The 19,353-nt window shown below is 43.3% G+C and overlaps 1 protein-coding gene across 6 annotated transcripts in view; it reads left to right on the forward strand.

The window, feature by feature from the left end:
- The window catches only part of CHD9 (chromodomain helicase DNA binding protein 9), a 1,905,864-nt gene that overhangs the window by 131,897 nt on the left and 1,754,614 nt on the right, over nt 1-19,353 (forward strand). For all 6 annotated transcript variants that reach the window (XM_085637757.1, XM_085637759.1, XM_085637761.1 and 3 more), the window contains exons 3-4: nt 1,102-1,239; nt 7,906-9,527. In XM_085637757.1, the coding sequence (XP_085493883.1) occupies nt 8,067-9,527 (1,461 nt within the window). In that variant the 5' untranslated portion in view covers nt 1,102-1,239; nt 7,906-8,066. The remainder of the gene's footprint in view (nt 1-1,101; nt 1,240-7,905; nt 9,528-19,353) is intronic.

Raw genomic sequence — 19,353 nt, forward strand, 5'->3', positions numbered from 1 at the left:
CGCGGAGCCGCAGACTACGTTTAGCGACGCGCAAGGGGTATTGCTGACACAAAATCTTTCCGGATCCAGCCTGACGCCTGGGGATATTCTAAGGTGAGGAATCTAACTAAGGTTTCTTACAGATACATTGTTATCGAAGGGAAGTAACTTGTTCATTTGACTAAAAAATATGCACCCATATTTTGCGGTGTGGCGGTTTCTAGCACTTAAAAACAACCAAATGTATTAAAACAGTACCTCCACTTGAATATATTAGCAGTGTAATACAAACGTATGTTGAGAGATGCAGTTATGTAGGGAACTTACATTCTCTCTTTAACTCCATATGCTGTCACCTTGCAGAACTGTTTGACTGGAATATATGAATGACAGCCCGGCTAGTCTCTCAAAAGAACACTTTTCCGTGTTTTTGCTTTTAAAAGCTAATAAAGAAAACCTATTCATTTCTGTCCTTTTTTTATCTGTAAAAGTAAAAACGGAAAACTGAGCCTTAATTATTATATCCAGTGCTTCATTTGAAATAGAATAAGGGCCACGGCCCAACTTTTTGCTTAAACCGGAGGCCACCGTTATCCAATGTTAGGGGTGCCGAATACCACTGCTGTGGCCTGGATTCCACCTCCGGTTCCTTTCATCCGCCTCCAAGCACTCCCGGTCACTTTATTTCACCCTTTCATGTTCTTTTTCACGCTGCTTGCTTTCTTTCTTTTTTTCTTTCTTTCTTGCTTTCTTACAGTTTTGCTGTCTTTCTCCCGCTTTGGCACGTTTTTTTTTTCTCGCTTGCTTTCGGTCAAAGACTGCAGAGAAAACATTGGCGCCAGTGACGCCCACTGCAACCACTGGCTCAAATGAAGTACTGATTGTCATGGAGCATCATTCTGCCTGAAAACTCCTAGCTCCTAGTTTTTTGGTGGCAGCCGCTCTGTTCCTGAAGCGACCTGTTTTAATGCAGAACAAGGAGTACTTGATTTTACTCTTAACTTTTTGTCTATTCGCGGTTTTTGTCAAGTTTTCAAAAAAAATAATACACTTATGTGTAAATATGGCTAATGCTTATGTAATTATCTAACACCCTTTTCATTGTTCTTTGTTTCTTCGCAGTTTATAATAGACCAGCTCTACGAGTCAACCTGCTTCGTGAATGTGGCTGGCAGTGTCCTCTTCTTTGGCATGCGATTTGTAAGGATTCTTCTGATTTTCAAGAAAGTGACTAACCGCGTTGTATTGTAATCGAAATAAGTGAGTTCATTAATACATCATAACCCATACTGAGTATATCTGCTGTATACGTAGAGGTTTAAGGGTGACAACAGTTTACCACCATGGTAAAACCTTGTTGTCTGCATGACGTACCATTTGAAGGTTTAAGCATTGTTAATGTGTTCCATTATGGGATCTTAATAGTTCTGTGTTTGTGATGGATCCTTAAACACTTGTCACCAAGGCTTATCAGTTCTAACTGCAAACACTGTCTATATAGCGGCAACATTGTAGTTTTTTTTTTACCTCTTAATAAAATGAAAACCATACATCAAAAGCCCACTCGAAATTCAAAACTATTAAAAATGCATACAGCAGGTTTCCTGCTCGAACTTTTTATTTTTCTCCCTATTTAGAGATAAATGAAACGTTGCTTATGTCTTGGATAAATCACGTTGAACCAAGAAAAGATTACACTGTCACAATTTTTTGTCCGCCAAGGAAAACCACAGTCAACATTACAGTGGCAGTTGATACTTCAGTTTTCAGCGTTTTCGGTTTTATTGAGAAGATAAAAGCAAACTGGCAAATCTTTTCATCTTTATTCTCGGTAAAAGTAGTGTTGTGGGGAAATGTTTTGCTTCACTAGGTTTTAAAAACCTCAAGAAGCTGTTTTACGTCGTTTTTATTTCCAAAACGAGAGCTTTGTACAAGTAAATTTAGTTTCTGGGGAAGCTTCTCCTGTGGTTCCTTTCAAATGGCATTTTTAGGTCTCGCCTGACCCAGCGCATGTGCTGGTCTGGCGAGACTTATTGAGAGGGCTCCAAAAAGTGCTACCAGGCCAGCCTAGAGCTACAGTGCATGTGCGCGGGCGCGCCGCGTTTTACCGCGATTACTTTCACTTTCACGGCCGCTTGGCATAGCCAATAGGTCTCGCTTTTGGGACCTTATCTTTAGTTATGTAACTGTTGCATGGCTAAACACTTGCAAGGTCCCAAAGGCGAGACCTATTGGCTATGCCAATGCTTGTACGTAGAGGCCACTGTCCCTGAAAGACCAATTTTGGGTGTTTGAGGAGGACGGGGGGGGGGGGGGGAGAAATAGTAACTAAACACCCTCCTTCCCCTCACTTTCGAGCACATTCCACTCCGCCACCGGTACAATAGAAGTGCAGGGTAAATGGCCCAGAGCTGCCTGTGGTGCACCCATTCATAGCACTGGGTATTGTCCGCTCTTACCAAGCAAAGGTAGGGTAACAAGTATGTCACAGGACCTCAATCCTGTGGTTGGCCACTACCTCTGGTTCCTTTAATTCAGAATACCTGGCTGACCAAGCTCACAAGTCGTCTTCCAGTTTATCATCTCTATGAACATGCCTCATTCGCACCTCTTCTGCAACTGCCCATTCAGAAGCATTCCTTAACCACGCTGCATGTGTGGCTGTCATTTGGCAAAGCCACTTAATTGCTACGCGCCGCTTCGCCAACACCAGGCCTAGGGGGACAAACTGCTCATTTTTTTCTTTGCAGTAGAGGTAATCAAGCCCAACAAGACTTGGCAGATCTCAAACTGTATCGCTCATCCTGAGGCTCTATTCGGGTTTTGCAATACCTCCTGTCAGTAAGGGGACAGAGAAGAACAAGACCATACCATATGTGGGGGACAAATAAGGACAAGACCATACTATATTTATAAATTCCGCTGTTGGGGCCACACAACGCGCATGCAGCAGGGTGGTCAAGACCTGCAAGGCTTGCGGAGTAAGGTGGGTTTGGTGTACAAAATTGTCTTGCAGCGGCTTGAAGCGGGCATTGGAGCTGACGGTCTGCACTCCTTCATGTACCCCTAGACATTCCCCAACTGTTAAGGGGTCCCCCATTATTTCCTTCCATTTGGTTGGCACACAGCGTTGCTGGTAGTAAATCATCACGCAGCACCTTCTAAATATGGAAGATCAGTCTACAGTTGTGAGCTATATTTGGTAGTGTCGCTGGGGTTTTGGGGTGGCGCGTGCTATCCATGGTCGTAATTGTGACATATTGGAGGTCCCCCCTCCCCACCCCCCCAGTAATAAACTACACTCCAGGTTAGACGTCGCCCATAGCATCCCAGCCTCTATCCTTCTATCTCTGCACCAACATAGTTGGCAATTTGTAGGAACGGTTGCAAAACCCACAATGGCATGTCTGAGGCGTAAAGCGCACGCCAACCCACTCCCTCCCAAACACTGAATCCTAGTCGAACAATATAGGAGAGTGTGGTTGGGACCCACAACCCACTCATTAGCAGGACTGGCAAGAAACGCCCGACGTGGTGTCCCGTAGGAGCTGTTTATCCCAATTGTCTTCCGAGGCAAGCCAGTGAACCACATGCTGCAAGTGTGCCGCCATGTAGTAGATTTCAAGAAGTGAAACCGCAACACCGCCATGGCCCTGTGTCCTCTCTAGTGTGGCAAGCTTAACACGCCTACGTTTGTGTCCTCAGAGTAGATCCGTGATAGGAGTGCAAACGTAGTCCCTGGGGATCGCATACAGGGGGCTCTAGAGGGCATAGAGGCATCGCAGTAGTATGACCATTTTTACTATGGCTTTCCCGCCTGTAGAAGCAGGTATATCTTTCCAGAATCAGATCATGGCAATACCCCTCCCCACATTGAGACAGATATGTTGGAGATGTATGGTTCAAGGGGACCTCCAAATACCGAACATTGGCATCCGCCCAGGGGAACCCCGTCCTAGGAAGCTCTTCAACAGGTATCCCCACCAGTTTCCCCAACGGAAATAGTTTAGACTTATCCAGGTTAGCAGAGACCAGAGAGCTCTTCATACATACATGACATTAAGTAGAATAGTCACTGAATAGGTCGGTTGCCGCAAACACACCAGGGCGTTGTCAGAGTAGAGGAAAACCACATGGTTAGTCTCATCCCCAGTGTTGGCTCCCATGGGCCCCTCGCTCCTTGCAGGATATCTGCTAGAGTGTCGATGTTGATGGTAAACGGGAGGGGCAAGAGGGGGCCCCCGCCAAGTACCCCACCTCAACCGAAAGTGTTCAGAGAACACTACACCTGAACGCACCCTGGTGTAGAGGTCTGAATAAATAGACAAATCTAGAGCCTAACCAATTTTGCGCAACACATGCCATAGGTAGTCCCAGTTCAGGGAATCAAGTGTTTGCTTGATGTGTAACAGTGCCAGGTCTTAAGCATCATCATGGAGCTGTGTGGCATGGTATATGCGGGCCGTTGATGTAAAGAGTATTACGCTGTGGAATGAAGCCCGATTGGTCTGTATGAATTACGGCTAAAAGCTGAGGCTGTAGGTGTGCTGCGAGCATCCTGCTAAGAAGTTTCATGTCTGTTAAGGAGAGATATGGGCCTTAAGGCCGAAGCAGCCATCTGGTCCATACTGGGCTTTGGCACCTTTACAATCCGTGCTCCCGCATTGAGGCCCATAGGCTACCGATGCGCAGGACTTCTTAATGCACTTCCAGGAGCCTGTCTGCCATAATATCAGCATATTTATGATAGAACTCTATGGGCAGACCATCACTACCCCAGGTTTTTGTAGTTTTGAGGTGTCTGAGGCAAAAATCTCCTCTCTAGAGCGGGGTGTAGGAAAGTAAGATATTTTTCTATGGTTACCCCCACTTTTTGCCTGGTGCTAAGCTGTATTTCACTAGTCTGACTGGAAACCTGCTAATCAGGACCCCAGTCTATCTGCTTTCTCCCTAAATTGTTGTGTTCAGTACTTTGGTACACCCCAGATTGGATACTTAGGGAACCCTTAAGTCTCTAGTATATGGATTGTAGAAAACGGACTTTCGGTCTGATGAGCTGGTTTGTGTTCATTATTCTAAATGATTCAGTGCCTTTGAATTGTTTTATTTAAGCCTCATTGATTGGTGTTTCTGCAAGGGTCTAAATCGGCTGCTGGATCGTAATGTACTGTCCTTTTATGATATTTCAATAAAAAGATTTTTTTGTGTGTTAGCTTATTTTGTAGAAGCTGCCCGTCTTTGTGGTCATTAAAGTGACCAGATGCATAATCGAGCTTAACGCCTTTTGTATCTGTCTTCTTCACTAGGTTTCGTAGACTTATTCGAAAGTGCCGATAGGAGTTCTACCTGAATGATTAAGTTGTTGTTCCAGTTTTCTTGCCATACCCCCAGGCAAAATCTAAGAAGATGATGCGCATTTTAGATTTGAAATACTAATGTCACTGCTTTCTGAACTGAAATAGAGACCTGCGCTGTCAATCCAGCTAATTGTGAGTTTTTGAGGCAACGAATACAGCTGAGCCAGGAGTTCAAGCCACCTTTGCTAGATGAATAATGTATTGACTCGACTATCTATGCCTGGGCCCCAACCACCGACCTATGTTAGTGCACAATATTCTGTGGCCAAGTTGGCAGGTGTTGCCTTCTCTAGACATTTGGCTGTCGTATTTGTGCTTGGTGGATATGTGTGCCAATTATGTTTATATTGCATTCCCGTTTTTCCTTAGTGCATTGAGAAAACCTAGTAGCCAGTTTGAATTTTAAGGAAATTGGCATTCGAAGAAAATGGAAACCTATCTAAACTGGTGATGGACAATAAAATACTTCTAAATGATCAATTGGAAGACACATTGGTGTGTTGATATGTTGCGCTCTGGATCAGGGAAATAGAAAACTGATGTTTGATACATGGGTTAGCTAACCCACAAGCTTTCTGTTGACAGTTTTTTGGAGGCTTCCGCCTCGATTATAAGTTTGGCCAGGAAGTGCTGCAAAAGCTATTTGCCTGAGACCTCTTGCTCTGCCTTTTACTTCTTCGTAGTTTTGTGATTTACACATGTTGAAAATTGGCAAGAGCCAAGATTTGAGAATAAAATGAAGCCACTTTTATAATCCCACATTGTAATTTCTGTATAAATCGTATTTTTAATTGGGTAGTGCTTACTAATAACCAATTTAATCTTATTGAATATAATTCTGCGCCTCCTGAATTTTAGGGAGACCAGGCATCCTAAATTTACAGAGACTGTACTGAATTTTAATTCTCTCTCCCAGCAAATTTCAGTAAATGTTAAACTTTTACTGATTTTCCAGGAGGGGCAACAGAGCATAGAGGAAGGCATGTTTTGTGTGCTTCTACCGAATAACCTATAGCAGAAAGAAGTTGTTACCGCAGTTCATACAGCGTGTACAAATTGCAGTTATGTCATCTTAGTTCCTCATTCTGGTATTTTTATTTTTATTTTTGATATTGGTGAGCGCTGTCAGTCATTATGTGCCCTCGGTCCATGCAAACTTGTTAGTCCAACTTCTGTGTTTGTGGAATGTCCCATATGTAGGTCTTTGTAGCTGGTCACCCTACCTAACCTACCTCTAAAAAGTTGTGAAGCAGCCATTGACATATCTGTTAAGTGTTCTCATGTCAAGTGCAATACCATACCTGCAGCCATTGAACACAAAACAATGTTCTCAAGGCTGTAAGATATAGGGGTTGGAAACGGTGCACTTGACCCAGAAAAAAGCTAAAGCGTGTTACAGTGATTTATTACTTGCATCTTCAAAGATATTACTAAAATACAACAACATTGCCTGTGTTCACCCTTCGTATGACAGTTGTCGTGAATCATATTAAACCTGCATGTAACTGATTTTGTTTTATAATACTATTCGTGCAGAGTAGTGAACGCAATCATACAAACACACTTTGCATTGTGTTAACAGTAATCCTTAAAAAGTAGGTTGATGCAGTGTTTCAGTGGCATTGCATACTCTCTATCTTCCCAGGAAAGACACTTTCATGAAAAACTCAGTGCTTTGCTAGATTATTATTCAACAACTATAAAAGTGTGTGTGTATATTAGATTCTTAGTTAGTTCAAAGTTGGCATATTGAAACTTTCAAATGGCAGACCGACTTGTACAGTTGTACTTTCAGAACCCAGCAGTTCATCTAGTATTGCAAATCGAGAAGTATGAGCGTTGTACATGGCATACGTTAGGTGAACTGGCTCTTAATTGAGTAGAGTTGGTTTCAGTCCTCTTAAGTGTTTGCATGATCTTGCACAAATGGATCTCAAGGTAAAAACGCCTCTTGCGGTCCATGATGTTTCTGGCGGTCTATTTGACGGGAACAACCTCAGATTCCCCATTCAAAATAAAGGGAGTGGCGATGCACAGTTTTTGTACTCTAGAAACCCCCCCACCCCCCTTCTCTAGCATGATTCATAATTTTACTGTGTTCATTAAAGCCCTTCTGATTACTTTTCTTTAGGTGAATCCTATCAACCCTTTTATTCATGAACCAAACATTTCTGTGTCTGTCATCCTTTTATTCTGCATCCAAGGTTTTTTTTAAAGTTATTGTTGTGTTATCATGTTCCCCAAACTCAGTTATGCTTTCAATCCACACCCTATATATGTTGCACCAAACTAAGATGATCCCCATTACATCCATTACAAATGTTGTGGCTCTATTTTACAATTAATCCATTAATTATTTTTTCAGACTGAAATTCTCTGGTTGCTTTTTAATTCAGGAAATTGGGATACATCGAATCCCATTTAACAACTATCATTTAACAAGGCATCATATCTAACATAACATCTCATTTATTGCTTAGTCCTCTACTTTAATTAAATGTTGCTTTAGTAAGCATTTACCTAAGTCACAGCTGTTAAATTAATGATATTTCTTTTGTTTACTCCATAGGCTGTTTTAATTTCAAAAGATGTTTCTCCAACAAATTACGTACCAGTGACCTACCTGCGGTATTCAGTCATGACCTTTTAAAGACAGCAGTTTTTTAATCACCCAAAATACACTATTAAGCCCATTTTGGTAAACAGTCACATTGGTGTGAAATAATCATTATGACTGATCCCATTATGGACTTTTTTGACGATGCTCAACTTTTCGGTGAGACCTTGGAAGGTTTGTCGGATGATGCGTTTGTTCAGCCAGTATCTGTTTCACTTGTTGATGAATTGAACCTGGGTGCTGAATTTGAACCCTTGCATGTTGACTCACTCAACAATGTCCAAGACTCTCAAGCACATCGAAAGATAAACGACTTTGAACCATTAACTACGCTTGAGTCACTCAAACTTCACCAACCATTCAATAGCTCTGTCGAAAATGTATTGTCTCCGTGCTCACAGTTCAGCTGTTCACCAATCCATTCACAAAGTCAGGCCAATGGCATGTTTCCAGATGTGGCCGTTGGCAGCCCGATGTGGGGGCACCAAACGGCTGCTCCGATCGGCAGTCAAAATGGGTCTCCATTCAATCATCAGGTGCTTGCTCCGTCTATGCAGCAAAACAAAGGGTTTGTAGCACACCATGACTTTTCCTTATTTCAGACCAATGATCAGTCGCAACCATGTGCCTCACTGCAGTCTCAAGAAAACCGAAATGTCGGTAATCAAGGGCCAGAAACTATAAATCAGCAAACAAAGTTTATGGAGGTCAGTGATTCATCCCCGCACAGGATCCACGTTAATCAGCAGCCTCATGTTAGAAATCAGTCAAGTCCACAGCGCTCTCACACTGTCCAACAGTTCACTCAAACTTCAGGGATTCCAATGCACTTTATTGGGAATCATCTTGGTGGTCCGCAAGATGTTAGATATGATGGCCTATCTCCTACTATGACTCCTTGTTCTGTTGGTGCTACACAACCATTTCCTCCTCCTTATTCCTTCTCCAATAATCATATTTCTTCCAACAATCTCCTGCAGCCCACTACTGCTTTAGATACCAGTCAGCCAGCACATCCTCTATCGGATTTTACTGGAAGTGAAGCTTTTGCATCAGGGACCAAGCAAGAGACTACGCAGCACATCATGAATGCTAACGCACCATTAAACACAAACACTTTCCATTTGTTTCCTCCAGTCCATTCTCAGGATAACTTCAGCAATTCGAAATTGTCTCCTGTAAACCTTAATTATACTGCACCTGTTGCAGCTGCAACTCCGATCGGCCATTTTAATGAACATATAGAGAGCAATGGATTTTCTTCTTTAGAGGAAAACTTACTTCATCATGTTGAATCTCAAGCAGAGCCGTTCACTGGACTTGATCCAGAGGACCTTCTTCAGGATGATCTACTGCCCCAGTTCGAAGACGCTGCATATGGTCCAGACAGTTCAGATTCAGGTCATGCTGTGTTGGAACAGCAAGTTGTGGAGCCTAACGGTAGTCCTCAACACCTGAAACTCTCATCCGAAGTTTCTCGGCCACAGAATCAAAGTCCGTTTCACCTCTGGCATTCACCATCCCCTAACCATCATCCACTACAAGACCGAAATCGGTTCATCTCGCAAGGAAAGGTAGGTCATTCTTTGTAAACTTGATACATTTAAAGGCATGCTTAGTTCGTTTTGGTGTTGCCAAACGAATTATTAGTATATAAAATAATCTGTGTAATTCTAAAGTGTGCATTATTTCCTTTTGATTGATCCATGACACAGGTATACACCGAACTGTTGCATCATTTGTATATCATGCATATAGAGTTTATGCCACTAGTACACTTGACCTACACACCACCTACAGATACACCCAGCTATATTAACTGTATCGTGGCAAACATAGTGCATTTTAAATATAATCTAGTGCTCTTGCCTGATGCTGAAACAGTCACATTTGTAAAATCTTTTTGCAGTGTGACTAAAATATAAGCACCAAAAACTTTGTAGTGATTGACTGAAATGTAGTGGCTTTCTGTTGATGCAAGACTGAGTAAAATAAACAATGAATTTGTCACTATAAAAACCCCATTGCTTTTTTGCGGAGGCACAGTTGGTCTATTGCAGATCATGTTGCTCAGTTTCCAAAATACAGCATACCTAGCAGTGAAATTGAATGAAAACGGAGCAGCTGATGGGCAGGAGAGTCATATAGAGAAAAGAGGCATGTAAGGACGAAGAGCAGAGAGATGGTATAGAGAGGTATGTAGAGAGTAAGCAATCAAAGGAGGACAGAGGAAAAGGTGGCACATGGGTGGAATGGCATATTCCTATCTCTCCCTATTACTAAAATAGACCTGGCAGTGTTGTATATCTTTCTTTATTTCTACCAAAATATATTTTGGAATACACATAAATAGAGAATTCTATTATGTTCTGTATAGGTCCGAAGTGTTTTTTTTTTTTTTTTTTTTAACTCTTTAATGTTGTGGCTAATACCATATTGAGAGATGAAAAGAAATGAGTGTGAGATGCAGAGCAGTAAGACGCCAAGGAGTAGGGGTGGAGAGAATGAGAGGTCACTGAAAAAAAGAGAATGCATTATGTAAAGGTGACCAGACGGATTAGGAACAGGCAGCAGGAATTGAGTGTCTTTAATAGGTTAGATGTGAGGTGAGAGTAGAGAAATAGGGTAAATGGAGATAATGAAGATGACTAGGCATTGCGCAACAGAAATGAGGTGAGAATGATGAGAAAAATAAGAGCAGCGAGCCTCACTCTATCAATTGCTTTCATTCGAAATCAAAGTTTGACCTCTAGTGAGAGATCAATGATTCCGGGTTTATATTTTTTGTCTGAAGACACTTAGCTGGTACAACACAACGGATTTGTGCCTCTTCAGGGGCCGTCTACAATTAAGGTAGTTGACATTTCTCGAATAGGCTTACAAGGTCACCTTTCCTGACACAACAATACCCCCCGGAACTAATAGAAATAACGCTCTTCGTCCATGGTGACAGTAGAAATAATGTAACAAGCTTGTTTGTTTAATCTTGTTTGGCACATGAAAACATCTGTGGAGACTATGCTTCTGTGTTTTTTCCTGTGGTTTAGCAAGAAACAGAAAAAAAACTGTGTGAAGAAATCCGTAGAGGTTTGTATTCCGGATCTGAAAGGTTCCGATAGGCTGCCTCTTGAAGTACATTGTATATTGCCAATAAAAAGCCTAAAACGGACTATGGTGCTCTTGCTTATTGTGTATACACGTGTGTGCTGTTTGCCAGACATAGGTTCTCTTACTGTGCTTGGTCTTTTGGACATACATGCAGTAGTTGAGGAGACATGACAAAAGTTGTGGGGTTTTTAACTGCTTGTTGAGTATATTCGAGTTTTACAAAGCCCCACATGTCGACCAATGGGTGTGGGAGAGTGCGTAGTTGTCTAAGTAAAGAATTTCTATAATATTGTAAAGTCAGAAACCGGTCATGGGTTGGTAGAGTCCAACCAGATGCAAGAGTTGAAACCCCTATCTGGTTTTCTCAGTTACTTCCCCCGTTGTCAAAAGGCTAGAGTGCAACACCAGTCTGAACAGTTCAGTCTTAATGGGTTTTCTGAACTGGGTGTCCTGTATGGCAGTGATATAAAATGTTTGTCTCGATCGGTACCTTTGTGGGTTAGGTGCAGTTCCTGGCTGAGGAGTATTTGGTGATGAGTGGGAGGCAGATTTTGCGCATAGCACGATCCCTTCATTCCGTCAGGAATCAGAGTGTTTTAAAGGTTGGCTTCTAGTCACCATGTTTCTAATTATTTAGGTGCAATTTTGGCTGCATGATTATGTAGTCTTTGTAGTTTTTAAGGGGTTTGTAGACTGAGGCGGCCACCCAGCCTCTTCATACCTAGAAACATTTTGAGTTGCATCCAATAATTGGTTTGTAGGAGCGGCATGGTGTTTGTAAGCATGGATAGATTTTTTTCGAATATAATGGTCCAATTTCTAACTTTTCCCGAAGCCTAAAGACCATTCAGAATAGAAGTATGTTTGGTATGCTCATCTCTGGAACAGAATCTCTATTTGTATTCAATTTGATGTTTTGTTCCTGCGGTTAGGCAATATGGCGCCGGTCACTCGGCTGAGTGAGCTGGGCTTACGCTCTGTCCTGGTCAACTCACCCGAGCACCGATTTATATTTTGCTTCTGGGGAGGAGAATATGTGAGCTCCCTCATCTGGACGCGACAATCTAAGACACTCAAGATATTGTCGGTCATGTTGTGGGGGTCGTCGCTGCTACGTAATCGACTTACTAGCAGGATCCTGTGTCTCTGGCTCGGCTCTTCTGCATACTGCTCCGGCCATCACTGTTTGTCTCACCGGTTTGGTTATTCCTGTAACATTATACCTCCGAAAGCACCGGGGAGGAGCTCAGTGGCAGCAGGGAATCGTGCGCAGGCAGCCCGGGCAACTGCTTCGGGGAAATCAACTGGCACAGAAGTGGAGTCACCGATCTGTCAGGCGGACATGTCAGCTGCTGGGGGCCTGGATCATAGTCAGGTGGCGCCCACAGCACCGGCAAAGACTGGACGGACTCTTCCTGCAATGTTTAAGGCACAAACTGGCGAAGTGAAGACGCGCTGGGAAAGAAACAACGTGGGCAACCGGTGCATCTTTCCTCTAATCCCGTGGACGCTTTGGTTGTGGAGAAGGTACTTGCGGGGCCAGCTTTGTCTGCTGTGGGTGTGAAATCGGGTGAAGGGGCAGAAGGAGTAGTTCCCTGGTCTGAGTCTGAGCCTGAGTCTGCAGAGGCGGGGATTGAGGGTAGAGAGAATAATAGTAAAACCACCCATCCTGTGCCTAATACTGAAGTCCAGCCAGCACAGTTAATGGCATCCAATGAAACACTGGGAGATGTAGTCCCAATTGTATCGATCGGTGAAAATGGGGCCTCTTTAGAACCAAAAATCAATGGACTCCTTCCCTAGAGTGCTCTGGTTAATCATAATGGAAGCGCAAGAGACTTAGAAGGGGGAGACAAATTCTATTCCTTGTCTGAGCATACTGGTTCATCGGAGGAGGAAGGATCGAATAAAGACTGGACTGATGATGACAGTGAGCTCGGTGACTGGCGAACCAATGAAGTACTAAGGGCAGAAGTTTCGCCCCTTGGTCCTCGTACAGTTCGAAAAGCTATTCGAGAGCAAGGGGCCCTCTTGTCAAGTACGAACCCAGGTTCACTGGTATGGGATTATTCCTTCTCTACACAATCTGGCGTGGGGGGGTCACCCCACAGATTTGGGGGGGCTAGCGGGCCTAACCTTTCCCAGCCACCCCCTGGAGAGATGACACTCGATTATCTACCAAACTATCATAGCCCATCGTGAAGAATCTCGTCAGGAGAGTGCGCGAACCCAGGGTTCATGTCGGAGGATGCAAAATTCAATTCGTAGAGTGGCCAAAACATACTCTGACATTGCGTCTAGGATTGTTGAGGCTGAGGAGAGAATCTCCACCTTGGAAGATGAACTGGCTCCTCAGAAGGGTATCACAGATTTCATTAAAACGCAAAGGGAGGAGATGCTCTAGAAGATAACTGATCTTGAAAACAGGGCCAGGAGGAACAATCTCAGGATTCTTGCCGTTCCTGAAGGGAGTTGAGGGTCGGACGTCAGGCAGTTTGTGGAACTATTCACTGAAGCGTTTCCCGATGTTAAGCAGTGGGACTGGCGACTTGAAATCCAGCGTGCACATCGCTTTCCGTTTAAGCAAAGGCAGAGGTCTGCCCAGGCCGAGGATAAGCCTTGTGCAATACTAATATGTTTGAATAATTATCTAGCCAGGGAGAAGATCTGACCTAGCTAGACCAGACAGGAAGCGGACAGGGAAAGGTTGCGAATTTTTTGTCAGACCAGATCTCTGCCCAGCAACCGTGGAGCGGAGGGGGCAGCTCCGCCAGTTAATAGCACCCTTTAAGTTGAAAGGGGCTCAAGCATTTTTACTTTTTCCCTCTAAACTGAAAATTGTTCATCAGGGTCAGACTAAAATTTTTTGCTTCTGAAATCCAGGCGAGGCAGTTCCTGAATGCAATTTGGTCACTGATCTTTGTTTGTCTTTTCCAGGAGTCCAGGTCTTTTGAGAGGGGTATGGGCCGATTGTATGGGAAAATTGCTGTTTTTCTTTGGAATTTTTTCCCTTTTTGTTTTTGGTTTCATTAGGCTCATCCCCATATAGTTGTTTATGGTCTGGGGAGGCCCCCAGGGGAAGAGCGGGGTGTACCAGCTCTTTTTCATCACAAGGACTTCGGTCCTGTTGCCCTATAAAGGGGGTGAGGGGGTGGGCGGGTTCCGTGGGGGGGGGGGGGTGGTGGTGGTGTTGAAGGGGGGGGGGTGGTTTAGGTCTGAGGCAGGGGGGGTGGGTGGGGGTTCACCAAATGCTTGAATTTGAGTCTGAGTCATAGTCGTAGTACTTATTGTGTTTTCTTTAGGTTTTGTACATTTTTAGAATATCGGTTCAAAATGACTATTGTTATACAGTGGAGATCAGGTTTCTTTTCGAATTCAAATGGGACAGGGTAAGCTGTGTCTATGTTCTTGGAACATATGTGGTCTTAATGACTGCAAAAAAAGGGCCTTTTTTTCTAAAATTGTTCACGCTATGCAAATAGAAGTACTTTGTCTACAAGAGACACATATGCCCTGGGACAAATGGAGCTATCTGAAAATCCCCGGTTATGATTTAATTGGATGTTCTCAACAGACTTCTATGATCAGAGGGATGGCCATTTTGTTGAAACAGGGGGTTGGATTTTGTAGTAAAACCTGTCGGGATAGTGCAGGCAGATGGGCGGTAGCTGAATTAGTGGTTAACAATAGATCTCTAACTATCTGCACTATATATGGCTCAAATCTAGACGATCCGGAGGTGCTAAATCATCTGAATCTAGAATTAGCATCATGGCCAACCCCAATCTGTATTTGTGGAGATATGAATATTAATCTGCCTGGGGATTTCAACTTAGCCAGGGGTCATAAAAAATATTTGGGTAGGAAACCCAGGGTCTTTAGGGCTCTCCAAGCATTAATCCAAGAACTATACTTGTCTGACCTTTGGTATTGCCATAATAAGGATCAAGATGGTTACACATACTATTCTGCCCCTCATAGTAAAATGGTTCGCTTGGACTATTTTCTATGTCGGACCAGGTCGCAGAGGTGGCTTCCATCTCCCGCCCCCCCCCCCCCAGCCTCCCCCCCCCCCCCCTCCCCACCAAGAATTCTATCTGATCATAATCCTTTGATTGTAGAATGCCCCTTTTCTCATAGGGCCAGTGTCCCTAGGACCTGGAGATTTTAGAGGGAATTGTTATTGGAGCAGGCCTACCAGGATCATATGAGAATTTGGTTAATTGAGTTCTTAAACATTAATGGGGCACTGCTTCCAACAGTATAGTCTGCGACACGCTCAAGGGTGCAGTACGTGGGGAGACCAAGAGCTTTGCAGCCTTTCGGCGGAAAACTATACAGGAACAAATTAAGGGGCGTATCGAGGAGCTTGGGTTGGCAGAGATGGAATTAACACGCATAATTAAGGAGGGTCTCTATAGCTCAAAGTCCGCAATCTGTCGCCATAATCAAGTCTAAACTCCTGGAATTTTTCTGGCAGGATTTGGCTGCTAAATACCTGCAGTACGGTTCGATCTATGAATTTGGGGAAAAATCTGGCAAAATCTTAGCGAAACGGCTTCAGCAGAAGAGCTTGGTTAACCGTATTATCAGAATTCAAGATCACCAGGGTAATGTTCATGATACACCGGAGGATGTCATGGGGGGTTTTTCAGGAGTTTTATACTATACTCTATACAGAGGAGAATCCTGGCTCTGATATCTAACCTAAAGCCTGGGGTTTCTTTCAGGACATCGATACCCTCCAAGTTACAACTCAGCAGAACGAAGATCTCTCTGCCCCAATTGAGTGGGAGGAGGTTGAGCTGGCAATTAAAACACTCACTAATGGTAAGGCCGCTGGTCCTGGTGCCATCCCGTTGGAATTTTATAGGGCATTCCTCCCGGAGCTTCGGCAGGGTATTTTATCAGTCTTCAGGGCAGCACAGAGGGGGATTATACCGGACTCGTGGTGTCAAACCACGATTGTTCTTTTTAAGAAGAAAGACAAGCCAGAGCTAAACCCCTCCTCTTTTCGACCTATTTCCCTGATCAATACAGCTAGTAAAATATATTCTAAAATTCTATCTACCAGACTGGCGCTGGTAATTATCCCATTGGTTTCATTGCGCCAGATTGGCTTTATCCCGTGCAGGGACACGGCCGACCTTGTCCGGCGGGTCATTTCACTCCTGGATTGGGCTCAAGTGACTGGCTCCTCCCTCGGAGCGATCCTGTTGGACGCCGAGAAGGCGTTCAACAGGGTCGCCTGGGGGTTTCTATGGGCAGTTCGCCGCTGGAAACGCTTTAGTCCCCAGTTCATTTGGGCCATTCAATCGCTGTACATTTATCCAGTGGCAATGCTGCGTATTTCTGGCCTGGTCTCTGCGTCCTTTAACATCAGCAGGGGCACTAGGCAGGGGTGTCCCTGCTCTCCCCTGCTCTTTGCTCTGTACATTGATCCCTTCCTTAGTAAGATTGAATGCACTGCTGATATTTTGCCGGGTAGGGTTAATGTAACAGAGTATAAGACGCTGGCGTATGCAGACGACATCGTAGTCCTTACAAGTGATGTTGCCACAGCCTTCTTTGCTTTAAAAACTCTAGCAGAGCAGTTTGGTCGACTGTCAGGTTATAGGCTCAATGTCACAAAAACACAGGTTATTCAAACATCTGCTATGGGCCCCTCCCAAGTTCCTGTGGTTCCTGAAGCAATTTATTTAGGGGTCAAAATTACTGCTCTAGTCGGCAATATCCCAGATCTTATTATCCTTCCGACTATTGAATCAGTTAACTCTAAGTTGGGAAGACTGGATAATCTACATCTTTATTTATATGGTGGCTGCAATGTTCTTAAAATGTTGGTCCTCCCAAAGTTATTATATCTATTTAGGACCATCCCACTGGAGTTTTCACAGCAAAGCTTGGCTAGGGCTGAAAGGATTTGTCATAGATTTCTCTGGGGATAACGCCGCCCACGCAGAGCTGCCAAATGGATGTGCCTTTCTAGAGATCGCAGTGGTTGGTCAGTCCCGAATTTCTTATTATATTATTGGTCCGCCATGCTTCAACATTTTGGGCTGCCATTGTTGGGCGACAGTGCTAAGGTCCCGAGCACTAATAGACCCACTATTTACGAACTAGGACTGGGGGATGCTGCCAAGGGGGTTTTGACGCGGATTTTAGAGCCAAGTTAATTTAAGAAGACAAAGGTTAAGGTCATTGGGGCTATGTTCTCAGTTTGGCGTAAAATTAGTCGTAAATGGTCAATTTCAAATATTGACTTTTATGCTCCCTTTACGGCTGCTCGGCTCCTGCCTGCTATTTTTCAAGATCAGGTTATCTTTAGATGGCAGTCATTGGGGTTGGGAGTCATAGGTGACCTAGGCATTGACGGACAAATGGCCTCCTTCTCTTTTTTAAAGGATACGTTTCATCTTAGTACCTATGACTTCTTCAAATATCTGCAGATCAGGAGTTTCATAGATAAAATGCAGCATCAAACCTCTTTGACAAGGTGACTCTATTTGAATTAATTCAAAGAAAGGCTAGAATTGGGACATTGTATCAACATTTGCTGGCTGGTCTTCCTGATGATCTGGCACTACAGAATGCCAAATGGGAAGGCAAATTGGGTACGACTGGTATGGATATATGTTTGGCATTTGAGTTAGCAAGCTATGCCTTAGTGTCTGGGAGTCTACGTACCCAAAGCTATATGGCACTGTTCGATTTATATTATACACCGGCAAAAACTGCAAAATGGGGGGGTTGCAAGGGCAATTGCTGTGCCAGATGCGGGGTTCAAGCTGCTAATGACCTACATATGTTTTATTTCTGCCCAAAGTTGGGGGTTTTCTTATCTGATGAGTGTTTTATAAACTCAATACTCCATTCAGTATTTCTCCTCAAATGGTGATAATGGGGTGTGAGGGTATTGCCCCGGTCGGAAGGAAGAGGCACGTCTCTGCCTTTCTGTTCATAACAATGTCTTTAATCCGGCTATGTATTACATCACAGTGGCTTAGTCCCGAAGCCCCTACTTTCTTTAACTGGAGATCCTGGATTCTTGCCCTGCATAATCTGGAGTCTTCAGTTTATCTGAGGCGGGGTAGAAGGAGGTGTGAGTTGGGCCGTAAGATTTGGACTCCATTGGAGGAGTGGCTCAGGCACTGAAGGGGGGGGGAGGAAGGGGAAAGATAGGAAAGGAAGGGTAAAGGAGAGAAAAAAGAAAACCCTTTTTTTCTGAAAGTCCTGCCCATTGTCTGTTTTCCCCACTGTATATGCTTTGGAATATATTGATTCTAGTGTTTTTTTCTAAAAAATCTGTTTGCTGTAGTATTTTGTGTTAGTATATCTACTACGACTTCAATTTTTTTTATCTATGTACTTTTGTCAAGCATTAAAAAAAAATTGAAGAAAAAAAATCGAGGTTTTTGTTCTTAGTGTGGTTTGACAACTCATGTTTGTCTGGCTTACTGATTCGTTAGGTTTAGCGTTAGTCAAGACCTTTTGAGTTTACTAAAATGATTCCTTCAACGGTCTGCTGTTGTCATTCCCAATTTTCTTACACTCCGTCTATTGGCTAACTACACTGTGAGTGACAACATTGTTATTTCGCAAAAGTCCATCACACACAGTTTCCCCCCACTATGACAATGAGTGGGTTTTGAGACCAAAAAAAGTTTGCTCTTAGCCCAAAATTATTTTTTGTATTAAAAAATAAATAAATAAATATATATATATATTAATATTATATTGTCGTGGCCTGGCAACACTACCAACAATAGGCAAAAGAAAGATATTGATAAAGCCAAAGGGCTGGCAGCCAATCCTGGTTTTTATTTTAGTTTTTTTTTTTTTTTTTTTTTACTGGCATACAGATTTGTGTCGTTGGCATATAATTGGAAGTAAACAGGTTGATGGTTTGTACTTAAATATAAATGTCAAACATATAAATAAAGGTTCTCTGTACTTGGCTGTGGGTGTTGGCCCGGCTAGTTTATCTTTTCTGCAGTAATTTAAATACAAAGGTCCATTATAACACACGACCTGTACTGAGGCTTTTAGATTGGCCAGGGAAGTCACAAGTTTGTGTTGGCTTGGATTTTAATTTTTTCTAAATTAATGATTTGGAATCCTTTTTAACTGAAGGGTACAAGTATGTCCCGCATTTTGATAATCAATGAATACCAATTCTGTTATACATGGATGACACCTTTTTATTGACCCTGACCGCTAATGCATTGAATAAATTACTTGATTGTGTTGGGTCTTAAGTGGATGATAGTGTCCGTAGTAATAAGTGTAGTA

Source organism: Triturus cristatus, chromosome 12, assembly GCF_964204655.1.
Source record: "Triturus cristatus chromosome 12, aTriCri1.1, whole genome shotgun sequence".
NCBI lineage: Eukaryota > Metazoa > Chordata > Amphibia > Caudata > Salamandridae > Triturus > Triturus cristatus.